This window comes from Ambystoma mexicanum, chromosome 2p (assembly GCF_040938575.1).
Source record: "Ambystoma mexicanum isolate Mex_15411 chromosome 2p, UKY_AmexF1_1, whole genome shotgun sequence".
Classification (NCBI taxonomy): domain Eukaryota; kingdom Metazoa; phylum Chordata; class Amphibia; order Caudata; family Ambystomatidae; genus Ambystoma; species Ambystoma mexicanum.
The window spans coordinates 1,020,524,440-1,020,547,516 of NC_090923.1; the positions used below are offsets into that span (position 1 = coordinate 1,020,524,440).

General features: G+C 44.3%; 1 protein-coding gene across 1 annotated transcript in view; it reads left to right on the plus strand.

Moving 5' to 3' along the window:
- Positions 1 to 23,077, plus strand: part of LOC138567048 (NF-kappa-B inhibitor epsilon-like) — a 44,706-nt gene that overhangs the window by 10,393 nt on the left and 11,236 nt on the right. The window contains exons 2-3 of the mRNA XM_069644881.1: positions 14,752 to 14,854; positions 15,866 to 16,112. Of these exons, the coding sequence (XP_069500982.1) occupies positions 14,752 to 14,854; positions 15,866 to 16,112 (350 nt within the window). The remainder of the gene's footprint in view (positions 1 to 14,751; positions 14,855 to 15,865; positions 16,113 to 23,077) is intronic.

Consider the following 23,077-nt stretch of genomic DNA (forward strand, 5'->3'; position numbering starts at 1 on the left):
ATGAAGTAGTTCTGGGCTGCAGCAGTGATTCAAGTGCGGTGGCCCTACTGGCAATGGGGCACCGTGGATGGCACTGATCCAGGCAGGATTAACCAGGTAATTATTTTATTCATGGAGCTGAGGGGAGCGCTGTGTTTGACCCTCGTAGGTGAGGTTCGGTTCGGACAGTCTTCTACTGTTCTCCCAATGGCGCTGCACTTGCGTTGAGTTTAACAGTCTGTTTGTTTATCTTATGTTTGAAAGGTCCCTAGCACAACTCGTGCACCGGGGGATCCTTCACGCTTTCTTCTTTTACATCTCACCTGGCAGGGGTTACATCAATATCTTCCCTACACAGTTTTATCACTGAACCAACAAGTATTTACACTTGCAATGTACTGTCTTTTTTATATTTATGAGTAGAAACATATTAAGAATGCTCTGTTTTTAATGAAGCATTTATGTATATTTTTGTAGCGATAATCTATTAGCATTAAACATAGTATAGTCAAACAATATGCAGTTCCTACTATTAGTAATAAAATAGTTTAATAGAATCCCACCACACAATTCTATTCACTTTGAAAATATTAAAGCAACCTACAACCAATCGGCACTGTGTGTGTAGCAATTGTGACACAGTAAAACCTAAAATAATGCGCACAGTAGTGCTGTCAGAATTGGCGAGCTGGGGTACAGGTGAGGTTATACATATCAATGCCTGTAAAACCCATTAATTGGAATGGGTTTAGAAACTGAAAGTCCATGACTTCTAAAGGACATTTATCTAAGAACAACCTAAACGCAATCTAAAGCCATGGGTTACAAATTAAAGGCAAGTCATTTTGAATTTCCTTCAAAGATTCCTCTCATCTGTGCTCTGATGGATCCACTTATCCTGGCCGAAGAAATCTGAGGGGCAGCACAGAATATCATTTGATAGTCCACAATTTGGTCAAGCGAATTTGGTTGAGACAAATACACACAAGATGAATTCCAGTGGACCAAATTGTAGAATATAATAATCTATTCAACAATGTATGGTGTCTTGTAACCATGGAAAAGAAAAATATTTTGGGAAAAATGGGTGAAAATTGCTTATTTCACCTCCCAAAATACTGAAACGGTCAAAAAATTTGGATTTAGAAAAATTGGCAAGGTACCAAGTTTTAGGCCCCTGAGCATATGTACTGCCTGCTTCTTCTTACTAAAGCAGTTCAGCCTTGTAGTTTAATATTGCCACCAAATTATTAAGGAAAGCATACAAATTAGAATTTGCAAAAAAAGCTAAGTGCTAATTCTAGGCTCCGAGAATCAGCTGCTTGCTTTCTCTTAGGCAGTCAATTCTGTGTGTCACATCTGAACCACCTTTATTTCTTTGCTAGCTGAATCTGAGATCAAAGAAATGGCATACTGTACTATTTGTATGAAATCACAGAAAAATAGGTTACAGCAGAGCTAAAAAGGTTGCAGTAAAGAGAAAGTGACAGATTAATGCAGTAACAGATTTCGTGGCAGAGTTATGATGTAGCCCCAAAGATAAGTAAAGACTAAATGAGAAGTAGCAGCAAGACGGAAAAACAGACAGAACAGAAATGTAAAAGGGAAAGCAGTTTAAAGAGTATGTAAAAAGAGAAGACATGTAAAGCAAATTTGCAAACGATAGAGGATTCAACAGAAACATTCAGCAATACAAGACAGAACAAGACAGCAACAGAAAGGGAAGTACAACACATGCATTTTTGCGTGCATGCCACATTTTGGAGGGAGAAAACATGTTCTGCCATCTTTCGGGGACTCCATTCAGGAGTCTGAACTTTAATGTCTCCTGGCTCATGATTTAACTCCTGGTCAGAGGAACATTCTGACCCCCAGGAGCTACTTCGAGCTCCTGCTCCATGAATTCCAATTTCAACCCCTGGCTACATTTTGACTGTCCTTGATCTTGATAACGCTCTCAAAGAACATTGCTATCCCACTTTACTAGGCTGTCTCTGATCAGCTGTCTTCACCATGAGGCTTGTGTTTTAATGAATAATATTGGTTTTGCAAAAATATTTTCTTTTCGAATTCAGATGAGGGGGACTATGCCCTGCTCATTATAATTACAGCCCGCTAGTATCTGCTTTGTAAGACTGAGACCTATGATTACACACTTTTTTCTTCCATTCCATAAGATTTTCAAGATGGCAGATTTTCAATATTCTAGTCCATGTTGCAATTTTTAAAGGCATTCTTTCTGGAAATGTAAACCCAGTACTATTATGCTCAAATGTGCATTGAATCTCTTCAAAATCGCACCTTGTGTTTTACAAATAAGCTTTGCCATGTTTTTTAATCCTTTGTTCTCAGTTATATAAAAAAATGAGAATATCATATAATGGGTGTTCAACACGCACTCATGCTAGTGTAACATATTGAAGAAATGTTTTCACATTGCAACCAATGTCTTCATTTTGTATTATTTTCTTTCTAGAACTGGCAACAGCCTGGTCCCACCTTCTTCATTTGTCTCCCATAGCATAAATAAAAGACATAGACAGAGGACAAGGCTCTGCAGAGTCTTCTACTCCCCTTTGGGGAGTACAGTGAAATTCAGGAAATGTTTAGACTTTGAGGTAGTGAGCTTTCACTGGTAAGGACTGGTACGAGGCTAGGGTGGACAGAAGGTGATTATTCTAATGATCCACAAACAATCCTGGAAAAGTATATGCACTAAAAGTCTCTCTGTCATTTCTGTGGGGTCTTTTGGACTGCAGTGTCTCCTTGGTATTGTAGTATTTTTACAGTATACTGTGGCAAATCCATGGAATTTGTCCCTTCTCCCCAAGGGTGAGCTCCCCCAACTGTGAGGCAAGTGAGGGGAGCCCGCTCCACAACACCCTCCCTACGGGTCGAGTCAAGTGGGACCTCACTGGGAGAGACTTCCTCCCCCTTAGGGGACAAGGACTCCCATTCCTGTGAGGAATTCCCTAAGCCATTCCCTTTCATGGCATATAAGGGACTATCAGAAATAAAGAGCAGTGGGAAATCCAGAGATTTGCATGAAGTCAAAGCCACAATATTTCATCACAAATAAGGAGAAACCTTCATTTACCTGAGACAAGTAGACTGGAAGAGGAGGACTCCCTGAGGAGAGGCAAAGCAGAGAGAGAGAGCATAAGTGGGGGGAAGCCTGCTGACAGTGTGACAGCTAGTGGAGCCAAAGAGAGCAGTGGAGCCCACGACCTTCAGAATTGGACTGAACGTGAGGGTGAAAAGCTAGATACCCAGCATTCACACAGACTGGAGAACCGAGGAGACAGGAATTCAAGTCCTGGTGGTGGCATGACCACGACAGCTTCGTGGTGGGCAGTGCACCCATCCAACGATGCTGAAACCACCACGCTGAGAGAGCAGCAATACGTCTGGTTACCCGCAGCCATACCTGGTCGCAGAGAAGACGAAGCGTGGGATGCGGACAAAGCTCAAGAGGGAGCGAACCGGAGCCAAAGAGGAGAGCCTGAGTGATTGCCATTCCCGGGGACATTTCCCTACCAACCCAGAAGTAACAGGGAGAACAGGAGAACCGGGAGGACGGTGGGGAATCATTATCCATCTGGAAACACTTGTGCCAGTGAAATTGATTAGATATGCAATAGAAAGACGATAACAGGAATTGTAACAATGTGAGGAAGAGAATCCCCATTAAACCTACAAGAGAGACCCTTAAGCATTGGATACAAATATGCTGGGAAGAGGGGAAAAGAAATTGAGCCCAAAGAACTACTGAAGGAGTTACAAGAACTGATACAGAAGGTGATTAGAAACAAATTAAACAATAACCTACTGAAAAATTTTGGAGTGAAGAAGAAACATTTAGAAAAGAGACAGTCAGGAGAAGGGAGTCATTCTCTTGACTTCATTTAGTTGGTTAGAATAGTGGTACGGTCAGGTAGAACTCATTTTTGGACAGTGGACTATTTCTGTTTGGAGACTTTCTGACAAGCACCTTAGTTATTTATATAGGCAGGGAATATGGGATGACGGAATAGGAGAAGGGAAAGTGGGAATCTGACGAGAAAGTTAATAGGCGGCACACTAGGCTGCTTGTGTGATAAGAGCTACAGGTTGAGGTGAGAGAGGAGAGGTGGTGATAAAAGAGACTGAGCAAAGAGATGCTATGGGAGATAGGGGAGAGGAAGCGGGTACCCAAGCAGCGTGGCACTGGCTAGCCGGGATACCAGGAGATTTCCCTGTAAGCCTCTGTGACATGGGTCCTACTTTTTATGGGGAAGGATACATATACAGAGGCCCATGTCATTGATGATTTGAATGCCTTTATGTTTTGTGTTTAACTATTGAGCCAAGATAGCCCCAGTCAAACAAACTAGCGAACTAAAGCAAATCAATCTGCTGGCTGAGAGAGTACCCAGGGATAGTGTGTGGCTGCCACTGCCTGTGTATTGTGTAGCAGAACACTAAGTGTAGTGGAAAACATGCTGGGAGCAAGCCACATCCACGTAGGGTAGAGTGCCCTGGGGTATTAATAAGAAGAGGTTCGGGAATTAGCCAGTGGTCGGAGCCGAACATGTTGCCGATGGGGTAGTTTGGTCAGGCCTTGTGATAGGCCGAGTTGGGCCCGTAGCAGACCCCCAACTATTACAAGGTAAATAATGTTAGAAGTGGTGTGCAGGGGGCCTTCTTGGAGCAGCAGGTGTGGGGATTAGTAGGTCAGCATTCAGGGGGTGGGAGGTTGAAGGCCTTGTGGGGGGGGTGACGGGGCTGGGCAGCTTAAGCTCAAGGGCCAGGGCCCGGTGGGTGATGGCGGTAAGGGCCCAGTTGTGCAAGGAGCGTGGGGAGTTTTTACGGCCGACATTGGGACAGGAAGCCCTGTGGACAAAGTGCTTGGCGACAGTTGTGGCCGGCCACCTGGGACAGTGTACCTGCCACATGTTCAAGGTAGGTTTAGAAAGACGTAGCAGTGAGTGCCTGGCTATCAAGTGATCACATGACAGAGGTGTCACTCAGGTGGGGCACTCAACGCTGGTTGAGGTCTTTGCGCACCTTAAATGATTACCAGGTGTTAGACATGCGATTTTGCCACCTGTATGTTGGTTCAGGGCAGAGTGGGAGAGTATCTATTAAAGCAGCACCCTGTCTTTGGGCACGAGTATATGACGGAGGTTGCTGGGGGGCCAAGATCATTTGGGGGTATAGTGGGCCCATGGTGGGCCATTGGGTACGCCCAGGCTCTGTAGCCAGCGCTGGCAGGTGTTTAAGGGGGGAGTAGGGTTGGCCTGCAGCCCCCCTCTTGGCCCTCACGTAGAGCTAGCAGCAGTCAGCAGGGTTGCGCTTGGGGGGCAGATATGGCAGGGGCGGGAGGGGGCAACCATAGAGTAGGGATGGGCAGAGGCAGGTGTCGAGGTAGAGAGTTTACCAGAGTGGGGGTTGGGCGGGGTAGGTGGTGTGTTAGGGGTTAAATTAAAATAATAAAAAAGTAGAGTGGGAAGGAAAAGGAGGGCATGGGATGATGGGCTAATGGTTTGAGCACCCCAGCCGATAGCGACGGAGAGGATCCAGAACGGTCCCAGGGAAGAGGGAGAGGTTAGGGCTAGTCTGTGGCTGACTGAGGAGAGGATTTCGGCAAAGGAGGAGTGGCGCGGCTCCTGGGAGTTTGGTGGAAGGTGGAGAGGGAGGTAAGTACTCACCCAGTATGATCGTTGAGAGGTGCCAGGATGGCTCCCCCTAGGAAGGCAGCCAGGTGGGTGGAGGTGGATGCACCTCACCCACTGGGAAGATATTGACAACCCAGAACAAGAGACTTCAGAAGGTATGCAGAGGGGAGCGAGGTGGTTGAAGGGATGGATACGGAGGTGTTGGCCTGGATGTCAGGCAGACTATGAGAAAGGGAAGTGGTATGGCACATTGGCATGGTGTCCAGGAATGCGGTGGCACAAGTGGAAGGTTGGTGCTGGATGTGAGAGAAGGGCACACATAGGGGAACGGGGAACAATGGAGCATTGTGGATGGGGGAGTGCAGTGGAGGAGGAAAAGTGTGAGGGGTAAGTGATGGTATGAGGGAGATATGACCCTGGCGGCGGGTCATGGAACATGAGCTAAAGGGTGGTACTGGAGAGGAGAATGGTGGTTACCGGGGGGGGATTGATGAACGACTACAGGAGAGGGGAGGGGGAAAAGGTTTTGCAACCAACAGGGCACCAATTGGAGACAGTGCAGACAGGTGGGGGTGCCGGAACAGAGAGGACGGCCTCAAGGAGAGGACTTTGCACTGGCAAGAGGGGAACAAGGGCCGAATGGTGGCACGGGAGCAAAGGGGTCGGGAGTGATTAACAGGGGGTGGGGGTGGGAGTAGCCAGATGGGAGGACAGAGAAGGGAGGAACACCAGAAGGGATGAGTGTGATTGGGTAGGGAAGATGGTGGCGTGGGGCACTGGGTATTGATCCTAAATGTACAACTTTACCATAAGTGGAGAATACTTTCAAAGTACGGTTATAAAATGTCACTCTTGATCATTGGCAATATCGGCAATGGGAATGGTACATATTATTTATTTACAATATCACCCCCAAAAATCCACCCAACGTATAGTGGCATTGATTTAAAAAAAAATTGTGGTGAATTTATCCTGGTGCGCCAATTATGCTAAATTTAAATATATGCAGATGGCGTGGGTGCCAGGAAGTAACACAGATTTGTTTCAAAGACTGAAAGAGTGTCAGATGTATAAATACTCCATTCTGAGCGTTGCGGGCACGCTAAGCTACGTTTCAGAACTTTGCGGCACGGTAAGGCGATTTCGCCTCAACTTGTTGGACCCAGTGGAGGTTCCTAAGCTATGGAACCACTTACCTTATGGAACATGGACATCATACATTACACACAATAAAACTCTTGTTTTGTGTTGGCAATAAAAAGGCTGTGGCTTTTTATTAAACATAATACTAATGACCCAATACAGGAGTGTTGTGTTTATTTCCCAACAAACAGGTGTGCAGTGTTATCAAAGTTCTGTACTTTTGGGCACTTGGACCGGGGACTGAAAGTTGCCCTTCTTTGCTCACAGGGTGCCCCCTAGTGTGTGCTCCCCTGTACATTGTCTGGTGAGCACTCATGCACCTGCTGGCAGCTACCTTCCAGGCCCATGCCACCTTCCTGCTCTTCTGTTCCACGACTTCCTGGCAATGACCGCTGTCTTGTGCTTGCCCAAATGTACCTTCTACCGGGGGTGGGTGGGATCCGAGTAAACAAGAAGCTGAGTCTGCAAACCTAGAGTCCAGTACACTCAGGCCAGAGTGTTTCTTCTGCAGGGCTGCAATGTTTCCAGACTTTGGGGGCAGGTACTGGTGGGTTACGAGCTGGCGAGTAGGAAGGAACTTCAGTATGGATGGCGTGGGGTTGCAGGGATAACGAAGAGGTGGTGGAGTGGGGGGGTTCAAGGATATTGTGGGCGTTTGTGCTCGGGGGCAACTGAACAATATGGTATCTAGGCAGAGGGTTGTTTTGGAGGTAGGATAGAGGTATATCGTAGTATTTGGGGTGTTACAGTGCCCATGGTTGTGGGTTGGCTTGGGCCGGAGTGGTAGGAGGGGAGGTGAGTATGGTGGAAAATGTGAGTAGGGAAATGGGGGGGTCAAAGGAGGAAGAAATTAGAAGGGTACTTGTGGGAGAATTTAGCTGGGTGATAAAAGTTGGGTTTTACTTTTATATAGGGTGCGTAGGGTCGGGAAGGTAGGCTGAGTAGACAGAAGGAACGCGATGATACAGTAAGGTTATAAGGGAAGGGATACAATTAGGGTATAGATGAGGGCGGAGAGTGTTTGGTCTGCCTGGGAGGTGTTGACGTTCAAGGTAATCTTCACTTGCAGGTTTTTCCTTCTGGGGGTTTATGGTGTTGGAGTGGATTGTCAAAGGGGAGCAGGGACTTGCGACTTGTGGCAAGTTTTGGGTGCATGGCACGTGGTTTAACAGATTTATGGGGATGAATAGGTAGCTTTGTGATTCATTGCTTTAGAGAGGGGCAGCATCAGGGGAGCAGAAGACCATGGGGGAAGTGTTGGCTAGGATTTAGAGTAGTAGAGGATATATTTTAAGATGGTACCGGGGGAGTGGTGGGTCTAAACGATAGGTGGGGTGAACCGAAAGAACGCCACTGTGCAGGGATTGGCAGAGGCTCAGCCAATTAAATGAATGGTTCGGTTAACTTTGGGTTTATTATATTGTTAAGGAGGGTGGTTAGTGCTGTTCCAATTGACAGGCTAGCCCTGGGGATGCAGTGACCCAGGGAGTGGAAAATATACCATTTATAAATCTGTTAGGGACGAGAAGGAGGAGGAATGCTTGAAGGGAGGGATACGGGAGGATTTGTGGATGGCTACATATGCTGAATCAGTTGGTTAGTCTGTAAGGCCAAGGAGCCAGGTTAGCAAATCTTTGCAAGCTTTGGCCTATCAGATTTAAGCAACCTTTTCCACTTAATGTGAGTCTTGGGAGCTTTCATGCAGTTTAACCCAACAGCAGCAGCACTAGAGCGGCCCAGGACACACTCGAGCACTGCCAGAGCAAATCAGTGTTGCTGGTGCCACTCAATAATAATAATATAACATTTTAGAGAGCAATTCATTAACTCCTCATTCTTCAAAGAATTTAAATTTGAGCCATTATTCTGAGTCAAATCAATAGCATTAGAAGGCAGAATAAAGTCCTGGCCCAGATTCAAAACGATGATTTGCACGGGGGCATACATTCAAGTAGCAGGCTTCTAGCCTGCCAAGAAAAAGTCACTTGCCACCACAGTTCTTTACATACACACAGCACACCATTTCTTCATGCTCGCCAAGTGTAAAATATCACTAGCCAATAGCTCCTTGATGTGTAGATTGCCTACAGAGCTATGAAGCGAGAGCTGCACTTTTAACATGCATCTTTTAAAATTGTTCTACCACACGAGCAGGCGCATGACTTTCCGAACCCAACAGGCACGGGATTAGCTGATATGTGCTGCCTGTGCAATCGGCACATCTTGCAGGACAGAGCAGACATGTTGGTATTATAGAAGAGGCACTCCTGTAATGCTGAGGACACTCATATATACCCTTTGTAGGTGCACATTCTCAAGGCGGCCTCATTTGTGAGGGGCACACACTTGCAAGCGAGGGGATCCTATTGCCTGCATGCATGTATTGTAACTGCAGATCCTGCACAGTAGGTATCACGCATGCACTACACACCCTTGGAGTATACAGTGAAGAGAGGGTCAGAAGGAACACCCAGTTGACCACCACTGGACCTACAGGCGGCACTACGAGGCGGTACACTGACCCCCCTTCAATGGGCACTCAGTTTGACTTTTACCAATGCCGTTAGAGGTAGAGCTACGCCACAAACACTTCCGAGCTGCAAAGTGTTTTGCAGCACATAAACTATGCTGCGCTGATCCCAAATGCTGAGGTACGCTATGGAGCAACAATCTTCTTCAGTGATGATGATTATTATTATTGTATTTATTGAGTGCAGACCTAGCTTCGAGAAGCAACAGAGCCCTTTACAGAGGTATTCAATGATACAGGTACACAAGGGAGCGCTTTACAGAGGTTTACAACAGTACAGGGATTGCGCTTCTTGTCATGGGCAAAAAAAGCATTCAGGTGGACATTTAAAAAAAAATCAAAACTGTGTGCAATGCAGAGCAAACTGAAAACAAGCCTAGCCTCGCCTGGATTCCAGTCCTGACACACACTATTGTTGAGGGAGGCAAAGGGAAAAGAGAAATATGTTGTGACGTAGAAGAAAGGGCGAGCAGGAGAGATTGCCCATGCAACAGAGAGAAAGGACTTAAATATAAAAATGGAATAAGGACTAGGCAAAATGCATGAAGCCTGGGAAGTTCGAACCTGGGGAAGGCTGGAAGCTGCCAAGGAGCTTGCGAGTAGCTGTAATCCAGAGGCACGGAAGAAGTAGATAACTGTGCTATGCAGGGGACTGGAACCCCAAGGAAACAAGGAGCAAAGAGATGGTGGCGTGACCTGGAAAAAGTGGAATGTTCAGTCCGATAACAACACTGATACCGTTACTGCAGTGGCCCCGCAGGACGACACAAAAGAAGCTAGAAGAAGCAGTAAGAACCCTGAAGCCGTTCTGACTCAGAGAGTTGACCCGACCCCGGAGGAGCAACCGGTCGATCGAGCCTGTGCATATAGAGGTAACGGGAGAGGCAGGAGACCCGAAAGGGTTACCGGGAAGAGAGACACACTAATCATACTCGTCCCAGTGAAGCTACAAATATTTACAAGAGTGAGAATAACTACGGACACAGCCTACTTGTCGTAGTGAACTTACTAATATTTACAAGTGTGAGAATAACTATGGGACACAGCCTACTTGTCCCAGTAAACCTATAAATATTCACCAGAGTGAGAATAACTACAGGATACAGCCTACTCATCCCCGTAAACCTATAAATATTCACCAGAGTGAGAATAACTACGAGACTCAGTCTGCTCATCGCAATGGAAAGAGCGGGATTCACAAGAGTAAGAAGAAACAAGGCGTGCAGCCTATTCATCCCAGTGAACGGACAAGAGACATTTATAGAGAGAATATCCCAGAGGGAAAGGGGGGCACTTAAGACTATCAAAGTTTATATAGCCAGCCAGAACCAGCAGGGAAAAGTGGTTAGGAATACCACCCCAATCTTACAGAGGAAGAAAGTAACAAACCATGACAAAGCTGAGATAAACTAATTTGCTTATAACAGAATAAGTAGCCAAAGGAACATTCAGAAGCAAGGACAAGAAGAGGAACCATTGAGCCCCATCAAAGTATTGTTTAATACAAACTTTAAAAAGACAGAAACCATAGCCCAACGGGGCAACAACCAGATATAGGGAGGAGAGGAAGTTCACTGTTAAAAGAAAAGGAGACACCGAGAGGCTGGAGAAGTCCCAATTAAGAACTAAGGGAACTGGTCAAAGAAATAGCCAGGAGCTATTTGAAAAGCCTTCAATAAAGGCTGAAAAGCCTATCCCGGAGAAGGGAGTCATTCTCATGGATTATCTTTTGTTGTTTTCTCTTAGTGGTAGGGCCAGAACAGGTTAGCTTTGAGATGGAGGACAGACAATATTATCTTTGGACTTTACTACTGATGACGAGCACAGTAGTTTGTTTAACGGGTAGGGAATCCCGTAGAGTAGGGATAGGTAGGCCCTTTTTCTTATTGTTTAATAAACATCTGTTGAAAGTGACCAAAACTAGTCTGCCTCCTTCTTCTGACCTACCACAATTTTTATATGGAATACTAGCCTACATTAGTGCAGCCAGTATGGACATTTTCTTACAGTGAAATGGCACATTTTACTTGAATTTCGGGACAGCCAACTTGCTGGTGGGGCTGGGGGACTACATTGAGGAAGCCAGTAAGGATTTGTTTGTGCAGTGGCATTGTGTGTTTTACTGGCATTATGGGCAAAGCTGCCTCACCCATGGACCCTATTGCTCTTCACCTCTTGAAAGTTACAGCTAGCTCTATTGATGAGATTCTTGCTGAGGCTAGAAACTCGTTCCTTACTTCTGGTCAGATTCCTGCTCTATTAAAACATGCTTTGGTGATACTGCTTTAAAAAAAACCTACACTGGATGCTTCACTTTTTTCTAACCATCAACCTATTTCTTTAATTCTTTTTTAATGAATTTATTGGTAGCTATGGTCACGCCTTGGTTAAGATCTTTTCTTCAAGCGTTCAACATCCTTGATCCTTTTCAACTTGGTTTTCACCCTCCTATGGGCCTGGAATCTGTTTTAGTATCTGTGGTTGATGATCTTACCCTTACTCGTGAGCAGGGCAGTGTAGTGGGCCTAATTCTATTGGTGCTCTCCGCCGCTTTTGACACTATTGATCATGCTATTCTTTTGGTTAGATTGCATGAAGTCGGCATCTCTGGTCCAGTACTCAAGTGGTTCTGCGCCTTTTTGTCAGCTCTTTCCAATTTATTTCTTCATTTCCTTTTAAATCTCCGAACCCCCAGGTTTCTGTTCTATGTGGAGTGCCCGGGGCTCTGCGCTTTCCCCATTACTTTTTTTTTTTTTAAATATATTTTTATTGTGATCAAGTGTTACATTGGCCAAACGACCTTGGAGAGGAATCAACCAAAACAATTCACATATTGAACAATGCGATCACATAAAGAACATTTTCCATTTTCAAGAAGAGAACAGTAGAAAAGGGGCCTTGATCCCCTGTGCGGCCTCGAGAAAGAGGAGACAAGGGGACCAAGGAAGAATTACCGAAAGAAGACAGAAAAAAAGGGAAAAGATGACAGAGACAGAAAGCCCATAGCCCCCCTTAAGCCCCCTCCCTCCCTGGGCCTGCTGAAGAGAGTCAGTGGTCACGTTGCGGAGTATGGTGGAGCTTTAAAGAATGAGAGCAATATGTGGCTACAAGCCTGTGGCCAGCCTTTTGCTTCTGTTCTTACGCTGATGACACCCAGCTACTGTTTAGGCTGGACCTGGAACGTAATGGATCATCTGGCCATCTCAGTTCCTGCCTCGAGGCAGTGGGAAGTGGGATGGGCCCAAACTGGCTGAAATGTAATGGGGAGAAGACGAAAGTCCTGGTGGTGGGCCGCGCCTCGGCTTCTTTGTGCACCCCTGATTACTGCCCACCTGCTTGGGATCCGTTGCCTGCCCAAGTCAAGTTAGCAACAAATCTTGGCGTCAAGATCTCTGCTTCACTTTCACCTGCTGCCTAAATTGGCTCCACTTGTATTGCAGGCTTTTTAAAGCTGAAGCAGCTGAAAACAGTTCTTTCTTTTATTCCTGATACATTTAATGCACCGGTCGTTGCAGCCACTGTCGAAGGCAGTCTTGACTATTGCAATGCTGGCTCAACCTTCCTATCTTTTGAAACATCTGCAAGTGCTGCAAAAGGCTGCAGTCCGTCTGGCCAAAAGTATCCCTTATGGCAGGCTAGCCAGTATCTGCGGCTCTGCGGGACCTTCACTGGCATCCTGTTGCAGCATGTATTCATTTTAAATCTTTCTGCATGACCCGTCAGGCATTTTGTCGTAAAAGGCTGCTTATCCTTGCAAAAGAAAATCCTACCCTGTGTGCACATTGTGCTCTGTCTCTTTGGCCCTTCTCTCAGTCCCTTGTTACTGTTTACAACATTATGGTGGGCATACTTTTTTGTTTAAAAAAATGGAAAACAGGTGGGCACCACCGTTGGTTTGTTTTGTTTGGAAAGACAAGACGTATTTTTGTTATTTCAGATTTTTTGAGCTGCTTTTTTGAAACTGCTTTGCAGAACGGATAATTAAGCTTAGCAAACCAATCAATACCGGATCTAAAGGAATGAATTTAGCTTCCTGGCAGGAAGCAATAGTGAGCACTGGGTACTACGGGATGGTCTCCACTCTGTTTTTCTAACTGTCATACCTTTTTGTTTGCCAGCCCTAAACATTGGAACCTACTTCCACTTTCTCTTTGTGCTACTCAAGATTTTAATCTGTTTAAGAATGTTTGAAAACATACCTCTTTGCATAAATGTTTTCCCTTTTCCTTGCCTATAAAAGCGTCATGATGCCTTAGGGTGACAGTATTGCGCTAAAAAAGGTTCCACATAGATATATAGATAGCCAACATGAGTGTTCTTTCGTGGCCATATTGGTCTACATTGGTGCAGCAAATATGGACATGTTTTCTTACAGTGGCATGGCATTTTTACTGGCATTGTTGCCAAAACCTACACATTCTTATGTGGGAATACATGCATATATTGGCATAGCCAGAATGGATATGTTTTCTTATTGTATCATTACTGGGCTTATGGTTAAAGCAAACATGGATATGTTCTTATGTGGGAATACTGGCATATATTGGTTCAGCTCCCATTGTCATCTAGGGGCAAAGCCAGCATGAACACTGATTTTCTTTCATGTGTTATTCTGCAAAACTGATTATAACCTGTGTGGTTTTTAACAATTTATTTCACTAATTGTGTGCTTTAAAATTCACTATTTTAGCCCATTATTTAAATCAATTTCTGAGGGGAGAACCCTCTTCCCCCTGAACCCAGCTTGGCGGGTCAGACTCCCACACTCAGTCGCTTCTGCATATTCATGGGAAATGTTTATTAATCACAAAATTCACTATCCGCCTTGTTGCCTTCCCCTCAGCTCAGGATGATGGGCTTTCTGTGACGAAACAGGTGACTGGCATGGAACCCCAGTTTGTAAATCTAAAGTCCAGAGGCACTGCATTGCAGGGGTTAAAACTGTACCAAATCCACATTTTGGAAAGCTATTCTAAATATGAATATGCAAAACGCATTGACGTCATCTATGTTAAATAACGCCCTGTGAGGACATGAATGACATAGTAACCCTAATAAATGTTAGTTTCAGGTGCACCCCTTTGTCAATAGCCCTGCTTCCATTTTAGTGTGGCAGTAGTGCCACCCACGGGTCCATCAATTTAAATCATCATCTTGCTAACATTGTTACTTCACACAAAATGCTCAAATCTAAACCCTTGCGGCAGGCTGAACATTGCATTTGACCCCTCCCCTATGCACAGACTTGCTCTGAGCTGAGCCTTTCTACCACTATTGCCTATATCACTGCCTCCTCTCTCCTCTCTTTTGATAAGCACGCAGGGCCCCTCTTCTTTCCATCTTCCTCCCATCACAGCCTCTGTCTGTCCTTCTCTATCAGTCTTCTGATACTTCCTGCGTAATCGCCTCCTTCTTCATCCTCTCAAATCTTCCTCTGCACAGGTACCTGAGCCTCTGTATCATTCACGAGGAGCAGCGTGTCGCCCTGGACCTCATCTTGCAGTCCCCGCCGGAGTTCCTGAATTTCCACAACACTCTCCTTCAGGTAAAGTGACTGCTCTTCTCTGGACAGTCTCCAGCCCGGGGACACAGACTAAACCTAACATTGAAACGTGGCAAACTTAACTGTACTGTGGGGGCCTGGCAGAGCCTTTATTAAGGGGTCTAAGAAGTGTCCAGGGGTGGGAAAATTGGGACAGATAGTGACTGGACCTTTTTTTGAGGTGCTGCTTATTTTGGGGAGAGTAGCATGGTCTTAATGTGAGATACCAAACACCCAGGGGGAGAGTCAGGCATGGCTTCCATGACACTGAGACATCCAATTCCGGGGACTGACTGGGTATGTATTAAATATGTGGGATTGGACCAACAGTGATGGCTTCATGGACATAACCAAAGCCTTTTAGGGGGAGGCATACCGAAACAGAGCCTGTGGGAAAATAGAAAATAAATCTGCGAGAGATTGCTCTTAAGTCTTCTCGGCTATAGAGCCTATTGTACCGGAGCCAGGCAGCAGGCTTGTTTATTTATGGGTGGATGGTCACCTAGCTTCTTGCACACCACTATCCTCTACCTCATAATGCCCCATCTCCCTCCAACTCCACTAAGCTAGATACCTGTACCTTGGTGACAGGTCTTGTGCATGGTGCAGATCTCCCACTGACTACAAGGCTGGAAGAAATACTTGCATAGCTCTTCTTTGCATCATTCATATCTCATCATACAACTGCATTCCCTTATGCGCTAGCAGTAGAGACTGATCCTTATTGATGGGTACAGAAAGGGTGTCCAGTCAAAGGTCACAGCTTAATCTGTCTACACAAGTGGCATGCAGGGAATGTAGAATGCTATGGGAGGGACCAGATATGCAGTGTGTTTGTTCATATGTCCTTTCCGCAATCCTTTTTCTCCAGCAACCATCTTGCATGTTCAGCACTGTGCTGAATGTGTGGATGTGTGCCAGGGTGTTACTTTTATTTTTTCAGCCAGCCTTTGTGAACACATTTCTGTCATACGTGTGCCGTGTTTTGATTGTTGTCTCCCATTCTTCCAACAGACCCCTCTACATCTGGCCGTATACCTACACCAAGTAACAGTGGTCCGGGCTCTAGTCTTGAAGGGGGCAGACACCGCTCAACAGGACCGCAACGGCAACACACCCTTTCACCTGGCCTGCCTGCATGGATACTTGGACTGCCTGCAGGCTTTGACACTGGCTCCTACCCTGCCTGAGACCTCTGTCTTTCCTTCCGCAACCTCTGGGCCGCCGGCGCTTCTCGCTCTGGGTCTCTGGAACTGGCAAGGTATAGGAGGGCGCCCTTTGCACTGGGCTGCACGCTGAGAGGGTCACGCTGTTTTAAACTGATATTCGAGCTGCTTCTTTTGCAGTGGTTGGTGGAATACAATTGCAAGGCCTTTTGATTTAGGTGGTATAGTAGCTGGGCTGCACTGGCAACTTATCAGTTTCCCCTTCTCTTCCTACAGCTTTGACACGTGAGAATACGTAGCTATTGTAATGAATCAGATTAAGCGGCTTGTTAGGTCCTCATTGGCATGTCGCCTAGACCTTTCTGGGAGGTGAGCCTAGGCACGACATGCAATGTCCCCTAGCACAGCCACTTAAAGAGAAAGCTTTAGTTGGGTTCATGAACATTCAGTGCTAAGCAATGAAATCAAAGATACACAGGGTATGTATAGAATAACAACTTAATTACAACCAGTCAATAATCTATAAGTGTACAATACACAAAATTAAGTGGTTGACTAACAAGTTTGACATGTATTTGTGTACAATACAGAAAGGTGATCCATGTATTTTCTCCATACCTGTAATTTAGGAGGTACCCTGGCCAGTGGAAAGGACACGTTTAAACATTGAATTTATCTTTAACTTTAATTATTTGTAGTAAGAAGCATACACTCACTACACGTTTATAAATAAAGAAAAACATTTTTTATTCGAAAAATACAATAATTTATTCGGGTACGAAAAAGACCTCTTTATGTTTCAAAAGCATGCATACTTTTTGAATATAAACAATTATGTTGAAAAAGATAAAGAAAGAAAAGGAACGACCCAAACTGCCCATGTCCATGTATATCTCATTCATACTATGAGGTACGCCAGACTCAGGACTTTGCGAACAACACATAGCTTTAGAGGTTTTATTCTGGCTACGGGCAAATATTTGTTCCCTTACTCTACAGACTCAATCCCTAAGGGTACTCGTCACAATGTCTGCAACACAATAAGAAGTCCTCTGTCCAGAATCATATTCTAACCTGCTAACTTTCCCCATCTCCAACAGAAAACATCCTAACAAGAAAGAAAGGCTTTGTCGGGGATGGCTGCTGACTTCTTACCCCACCCTGTCTCTTTTAGTTCAGGTCCTTACCCATAGTGCCAAGTTTAAAAAAAAGGGCAGTTCTGCATGCTGAAAGTTCGAGCACAGGTCTCTTTGTCTCTTCCCCTCTGGTATTCTTTTAGTCTTTCTCCCCTCTTTTTAGGTTCTTGGGGTCTTCCCACTCTGGGGCTCTTCTTATTGTCAATCTCCACGTTGGGGTTCTGTTTCTTCTCGCTCCCGACCATGGGTTTCGGTTTCTTCGCACTCCCCACTCTGTGGTTTTAAGCTTTATCTTTCCGCACTCTGGGGTTCGGTTTCTTTTCACTCCCCACTCTGGGGTTTCAAGCTTTTTCTATCCTTGCGCTGGGGTTTCACTCTCTCTCGCTCGATTTCCTGCATGCCTCCATCGTTAAGCGACCGTGTAGCTGGCTTCCAGTGGCGTTGGTCCGTCTAGCTTCTCCTGCTCCTCTGTTGGTGCAGAGCCACTTACACAACTCTTCCATTGGGTGCCGTGCCACTCTTCTTGAGTTTCTCTCTCGCTTCGTGGCAGCTTCTCGGTGCTGTAAAATATAATTATTGGGACCAATGTGAATTTGCCAAAGCCAGGGTCTGCACCGCGAGTCTTCCACATTTTAGCCTCAGCCCATCCATCCATAGCTTCTCTTTTGCATTGCAATTTATTTTGTCTCAAGTATGTAATTGAGTCAATAATCTCTATTTTTTCAGAGACAATTAGCCAGTTGGATTAGGTGGTTCTTCTTTCCACGGCCATTAGAGAGCATCAGAATTTTTGTTTTCTTTACATTAATTCTGAGCTCGTTAGACTGAAAGTAGCAATGAAGCTGGGTCAATCTACTTTGGAGGCCAATGGGCGTAAAATCAATATCCACTAAATCATCGGCGTACATCATCCAGGGGATCGGTTGGTGATTCAGCTTTGGCGAAAATGCTCTCACATCTTCTTGGCTCAGCCAATATCCGACAGATAAAGATTAAAAATCGCCAGTATCAAAGGGCAGCCTTGTTTCAATCCTCTAAAGGCAGGACTATGATAAGTCAGCAAGCCCTTGGCAGACATTCTCACTTGGATAGATGTGCCAGAGGAAAGGGCCCTTATTGCATCTAATAGATCCGGGGGACAAGCCCAGTCTGACCATTTCTGCCAGAGTTTGTTCCTACTAACACTATCGAAGGCTTTCTCCAGATCTATAAAAGCAGATATACCTTTTGATTGGTTTCAATCACCCTCATCTTAGGAATGTTTAGTAAGAATAAAATCAGACTTGTCCCCACCCCAGGTACAAAGCCTGCTTGCCTCGCATCAAGGTGTCCCGTCTCTCGTACCCATTTATTCAGGTGTTTAAAAGAATGTAGGCAAAGATCATCCCTAGGGTATCCAGCAGGGCTCTAGGTCTGTAATTCCTTGGCTCATCCCGGTCTCTCGTCTTATAGATGGGGATGACCAGTGCCTTCCTCCAAGATGGAGGGATTGTTCTGGTAGTTACCACTTGATTAAAGAGAGTCCAACAGAATTGCGCCCAATCCTCAGGATTCTCTTTCATGATATTATTATTCAGGCCATCTGGGCCTGCAGCTCTGGATCCATTTATTTATTTTTATCAGAATTCGAATATCTTCTTTGTCAAATTTAATGGACCAAGGAGCAAAGATATTTCCCTTATTTTGGGACAGAATGGACGATAGTGGCTAATTGAAATAAAGCATTATTATTGAGGAGCTTCCATAGATCTCTTGTGTTTTTATTAGACAAGATATTCATTATGATTGCACCATCTTCCTGGAAGTGTTGGGCTCTAGTGGACAATAGCCAATTTCTGTAATGTTGCCTTCTCTTTTTTTATTAGCATTTCTGTCCCCCTCAATGTCGTGGTCTTTACGTCGCAGATCTACTCTCAAAGCTTTTTTTCAGCTGTCTAACTTCATAGCTCAGATAATGAAGTCTCTTGAACTCTGCTCTTGTCCTAGTTCGAGGCTTGACTCTGAAGTCCATTAGAACTCCAGTATAGTCTATCCCTCTGTTGTTTTTCTCCAGGTTCTCTTGATATTTAGCTGTTAGGCTTTAGATGTCCCTAGGCATTATTCTAAGGCGGGTAACATTCAGAGCTTCTGCCATTATTTGAGGGCCTACCCTATTCTGTCCCCTATGAGTCAGGATAAGAAGACGATGATCACTTTCTGGCATCATCACAATATCCAGGTGGTAAAAAATTCAGCTAGTCCCCCTGACACAAAGTAATAATCTAAATGGGCTACACAATTACCCTGTGACCACATCATTATTTTCCCAGTAATATCTCCCTTTAACTGGCCATTAAACATACCAATGTCACGTTCCTTGGGTTCAGAGACCCAAAGTGCTGCCCTCCTAGACAGTAGTCTCTTAGGCAATTTCACTCCTGCTTCCTTTAGACACCTTATATTGAGATCACCACATAGTACTATGTGAGGATTGTTTGTTGTTATTGTCGCCTCATCTATTACCCCACAAATTCTTCATCTTTCATCCCAACAGGGTTCCAATATAGATTGATTATAATTAGTTTTGAAAGATTTTAAACCCCCCCCCTTTCCCATGACATGGCCACTACCTGAGTAAAGGGATTAGGATGTTTTACGTGAAAGATAGTAAAGGGACCACCCCTATTTACCACTGTCAATAGGCCTGCCGAGGGCCTTCCCACCTTGCTCTGAATTGCGGGATTGAAGCAGATGTCAAAACCCTCACACATTGGTTCATTCGATAGCCAGGTCTCCTGCATACAGCATACATCATAGGTATTTATATCACGGCCCCCCTTCTTAAACAAAAATGCGTAAAGCCGCGCATGTTCCACGATGCTATACTCAAAAATGGTCTTTGGTGATAGGGAGTTATAGACTTGAGGGCTATGTAAGTGTTGCTGCCAGCCAACTCCAATCAGTAGAATTACTTAGCAGTGTCTTTTCCTGTGAATGCATTTTTATATTCTTTGCTTGGCCATGAGCTCTTTACACAGTCACTTTTAGTCCGAGAGATTTCCCCGGTCCTGATTGGATTATTCTTGATGGCACCGCGCTTAGGACCTTGTTGCTTTTAATATAGTCAGATGGAAGACTTCTCTCATCCTGTGGTTCCCTTTCTCGCTCTCTGATGTTATTTCGGTATGTTGAAGTATCTTCTTCAAGTTTCATGATTGCGGGCCAGACTCCCTCTAAAATTTAAAATCCCAGCGGAAGAAGGCCGCACCCGCCTCCATCAGGGAATTTCAAACAAGCATTGAGTGAAGATGCACACACAATCACCCAATTGTGCCGGGTTTCCTGTACGAATTCCACTATCTTAATATCATCCAGACCAATGAATCTAAGTTTTGAGAACAGTGGAGTAACTTTTGTACATTTTTTTCCGGTTCATCAATCTATCTCTTTCAGGAATTAGACGTTCAATTGACACCAAGTTGTTCTCAGCGCCTTGACAAGCATGAGTCGAGCTCTTCCCTCTCCTGGTCTCCCCATCTCTTCTGCCAATGCAAAGCCGCTTCCATGACTCTTCCAATGGGTGCCATGTCGGCCTTTCTGCTGCACCCCGCTACACTCTCCTGCAGTGTGTCCGGGCTCATCACACCAGCATGCTGGTGGTTTCTCTCTCTTCCTGGCCACACCTCGTTTGGCCTGTATCTCGTGGTTAAACTCAGCACGGAGTGCTGTGGCTCCTCCGTGATTGGTCATTTCACAGACACTGCTCCAAGTGGCTGGTTTACTCATATTTCCTAATTTTTCGTGGGAGATTGGGCATATCTATGGAGCAAAGCCAAGTCGGCCATTAGTAAAGGGTGTATACGGTTCTTACCAAACCTAGTCCCTACATTCCCTACTGTAGTAGGAGAGAGTGTTAGTGTTAGTAAGAGAGAGGGACTATGACTTATATCCCTATCAGTGTCTCTGTCCTCTATTCCATGTTAAGTGCTACCAAAGTGTGCTTTTCAAATTTGTGATCTATGTTCATACATGTTTATGTTTATCGACCTGCTGGTTTTTCCAGTATAGAATCTTCCACAAAGGCACTTAATTGCATTAGTAGTTTTGCTATTGGAAAATGACCTTTAGTTCTTATTTAAATTTTCCATGAGTGGAAAAACTCCATCTTTTTAGTGAATCTGCATGCTATACAACTGCCACATGGTATGTTGCTTTGAATGATATATGGTGGTTTACCAAAATTACAGAGCCACATCGGAAGTGGTGTTTTTTTGGAGGCATGGAATAGTTAATTGTTAATGTTTCTACCTCTTTTGAAAATAAACATTGGTTTTCCATTTAAACATGGAATGTAAGAGTTGCCAATTTGTTCATATTGTTGATCTAATCTGAGAACCATGCTTATTAAAAACGGCGACATGCATTATTTTGTCCTGCTTCTCTACTCTGATGGTGTTTAGTCTGTCATGGGACAATGCCCTTTTCATAGCATAGCTCTAATATCTGTTTGTGATAATCCCATTGCATTAAAATGTTAGCTTCATAAAAATAATCCAAATTCTTCTTGTAATTTCATCTGAATCACAGGAATTGGCTATAAGGGAGATTTTCAGAAGTGTTTATGGATGTTGTCTTTGGAACTGTAGTAGACTGTTCCTATCTGTCTTTGTTTCTGCTTTCAGATATAGTGAATTTAAGATTCTGATTACTCCCATTTAGCCATTCATAAAACTGAATTGGACATCTTCTCATCTATGTATCTCTTCCATAGACAAATGGTCTGGAAAAGGGGCCATCCTCAAAGACTTGCACATATACATTTTCCATATTAGGAACAGTTCCTTTTAATTTGGAAATACAATTCTCTGTTGAATGAGGAGAAATTCTTTTGTAGCGCTATTTTTAAACAGTCGATAAGGAATGTAGTTGCAACCAAATTTGGTGTTCATCTCCTGTTCAAACATGGTATAGTTTCAATTGATTCCTTCCTGCTCATGTACAATGACTACATCAAAACTGGCTATAATGAAATCTAGTTCAATCAAAGAGCATGTCTTTAACTAAGTTGATGACATATTTTGTGTCATGTAAAGATTATTTTGTTTATTTTACTAGTGGCTAAATTTTCTAATTATATTTACAAATTGGTTCAAGTAATGATCCACATCCTGATGTTGTTGATCTCCCGAGTGGTGTTGAATTTATATACATAATCCAGTTATTATCCTTCTATCTTGTGCCATGGTTGTTATTTAATTAGTCTCAACACGTGAGCTCTCCTTTGATGCGTTGGTAATCCTCTGGGTGGTTAAGAGTGCTAACCCTTCCACCCCCATTTACTGCATGTTTTATGACGAGATTGTCATTCATTTGCAGTTCCTTCACCTTTAGATACATTATTTGTGATTTGTTTCTTTTTTTTCATTTTATGATGCACTTGCCTCAAATATCTTTTCAAATTGTAATATCTCATAGGGCATTGTGGCATCTGTTGACATAAAGGTAGACGCCATTTGAAATCTGTTACACTTTCTTGTCCAATATATTCTTAATCCATAAAGAAAGTTTGGTTTCTAAATTCTCTAGAGGACTGTCTATCTCAATTTGTGTGCTAGATGGAGGGAAGCCTTTTGTTAACCATGTATTTGTGGCTTGCCACAATTCATTAGGTTATAAATTAAAAATGGGGATATTATATAATCTTCTTGTTCTGAAGAAGCCTGTGGACTCTCTGGTCTGGGCAAGCCATACCGGAGTCAAATTACCAGCCGCTCATTTCACCTAAAACTGGTCTGTTATGTCTCTGCTGCTTGATTTTCTTGTTGTGGTAATTATTCCTCATCCCCTAAAAATCCACTGTTCAAAGATTCAGAAAAAGGTGACCCATTTCTTTTGTTTTTTATTGGGAAAAACAATGCTAGAAAGGGCTTCAGTGAGACCCTCTA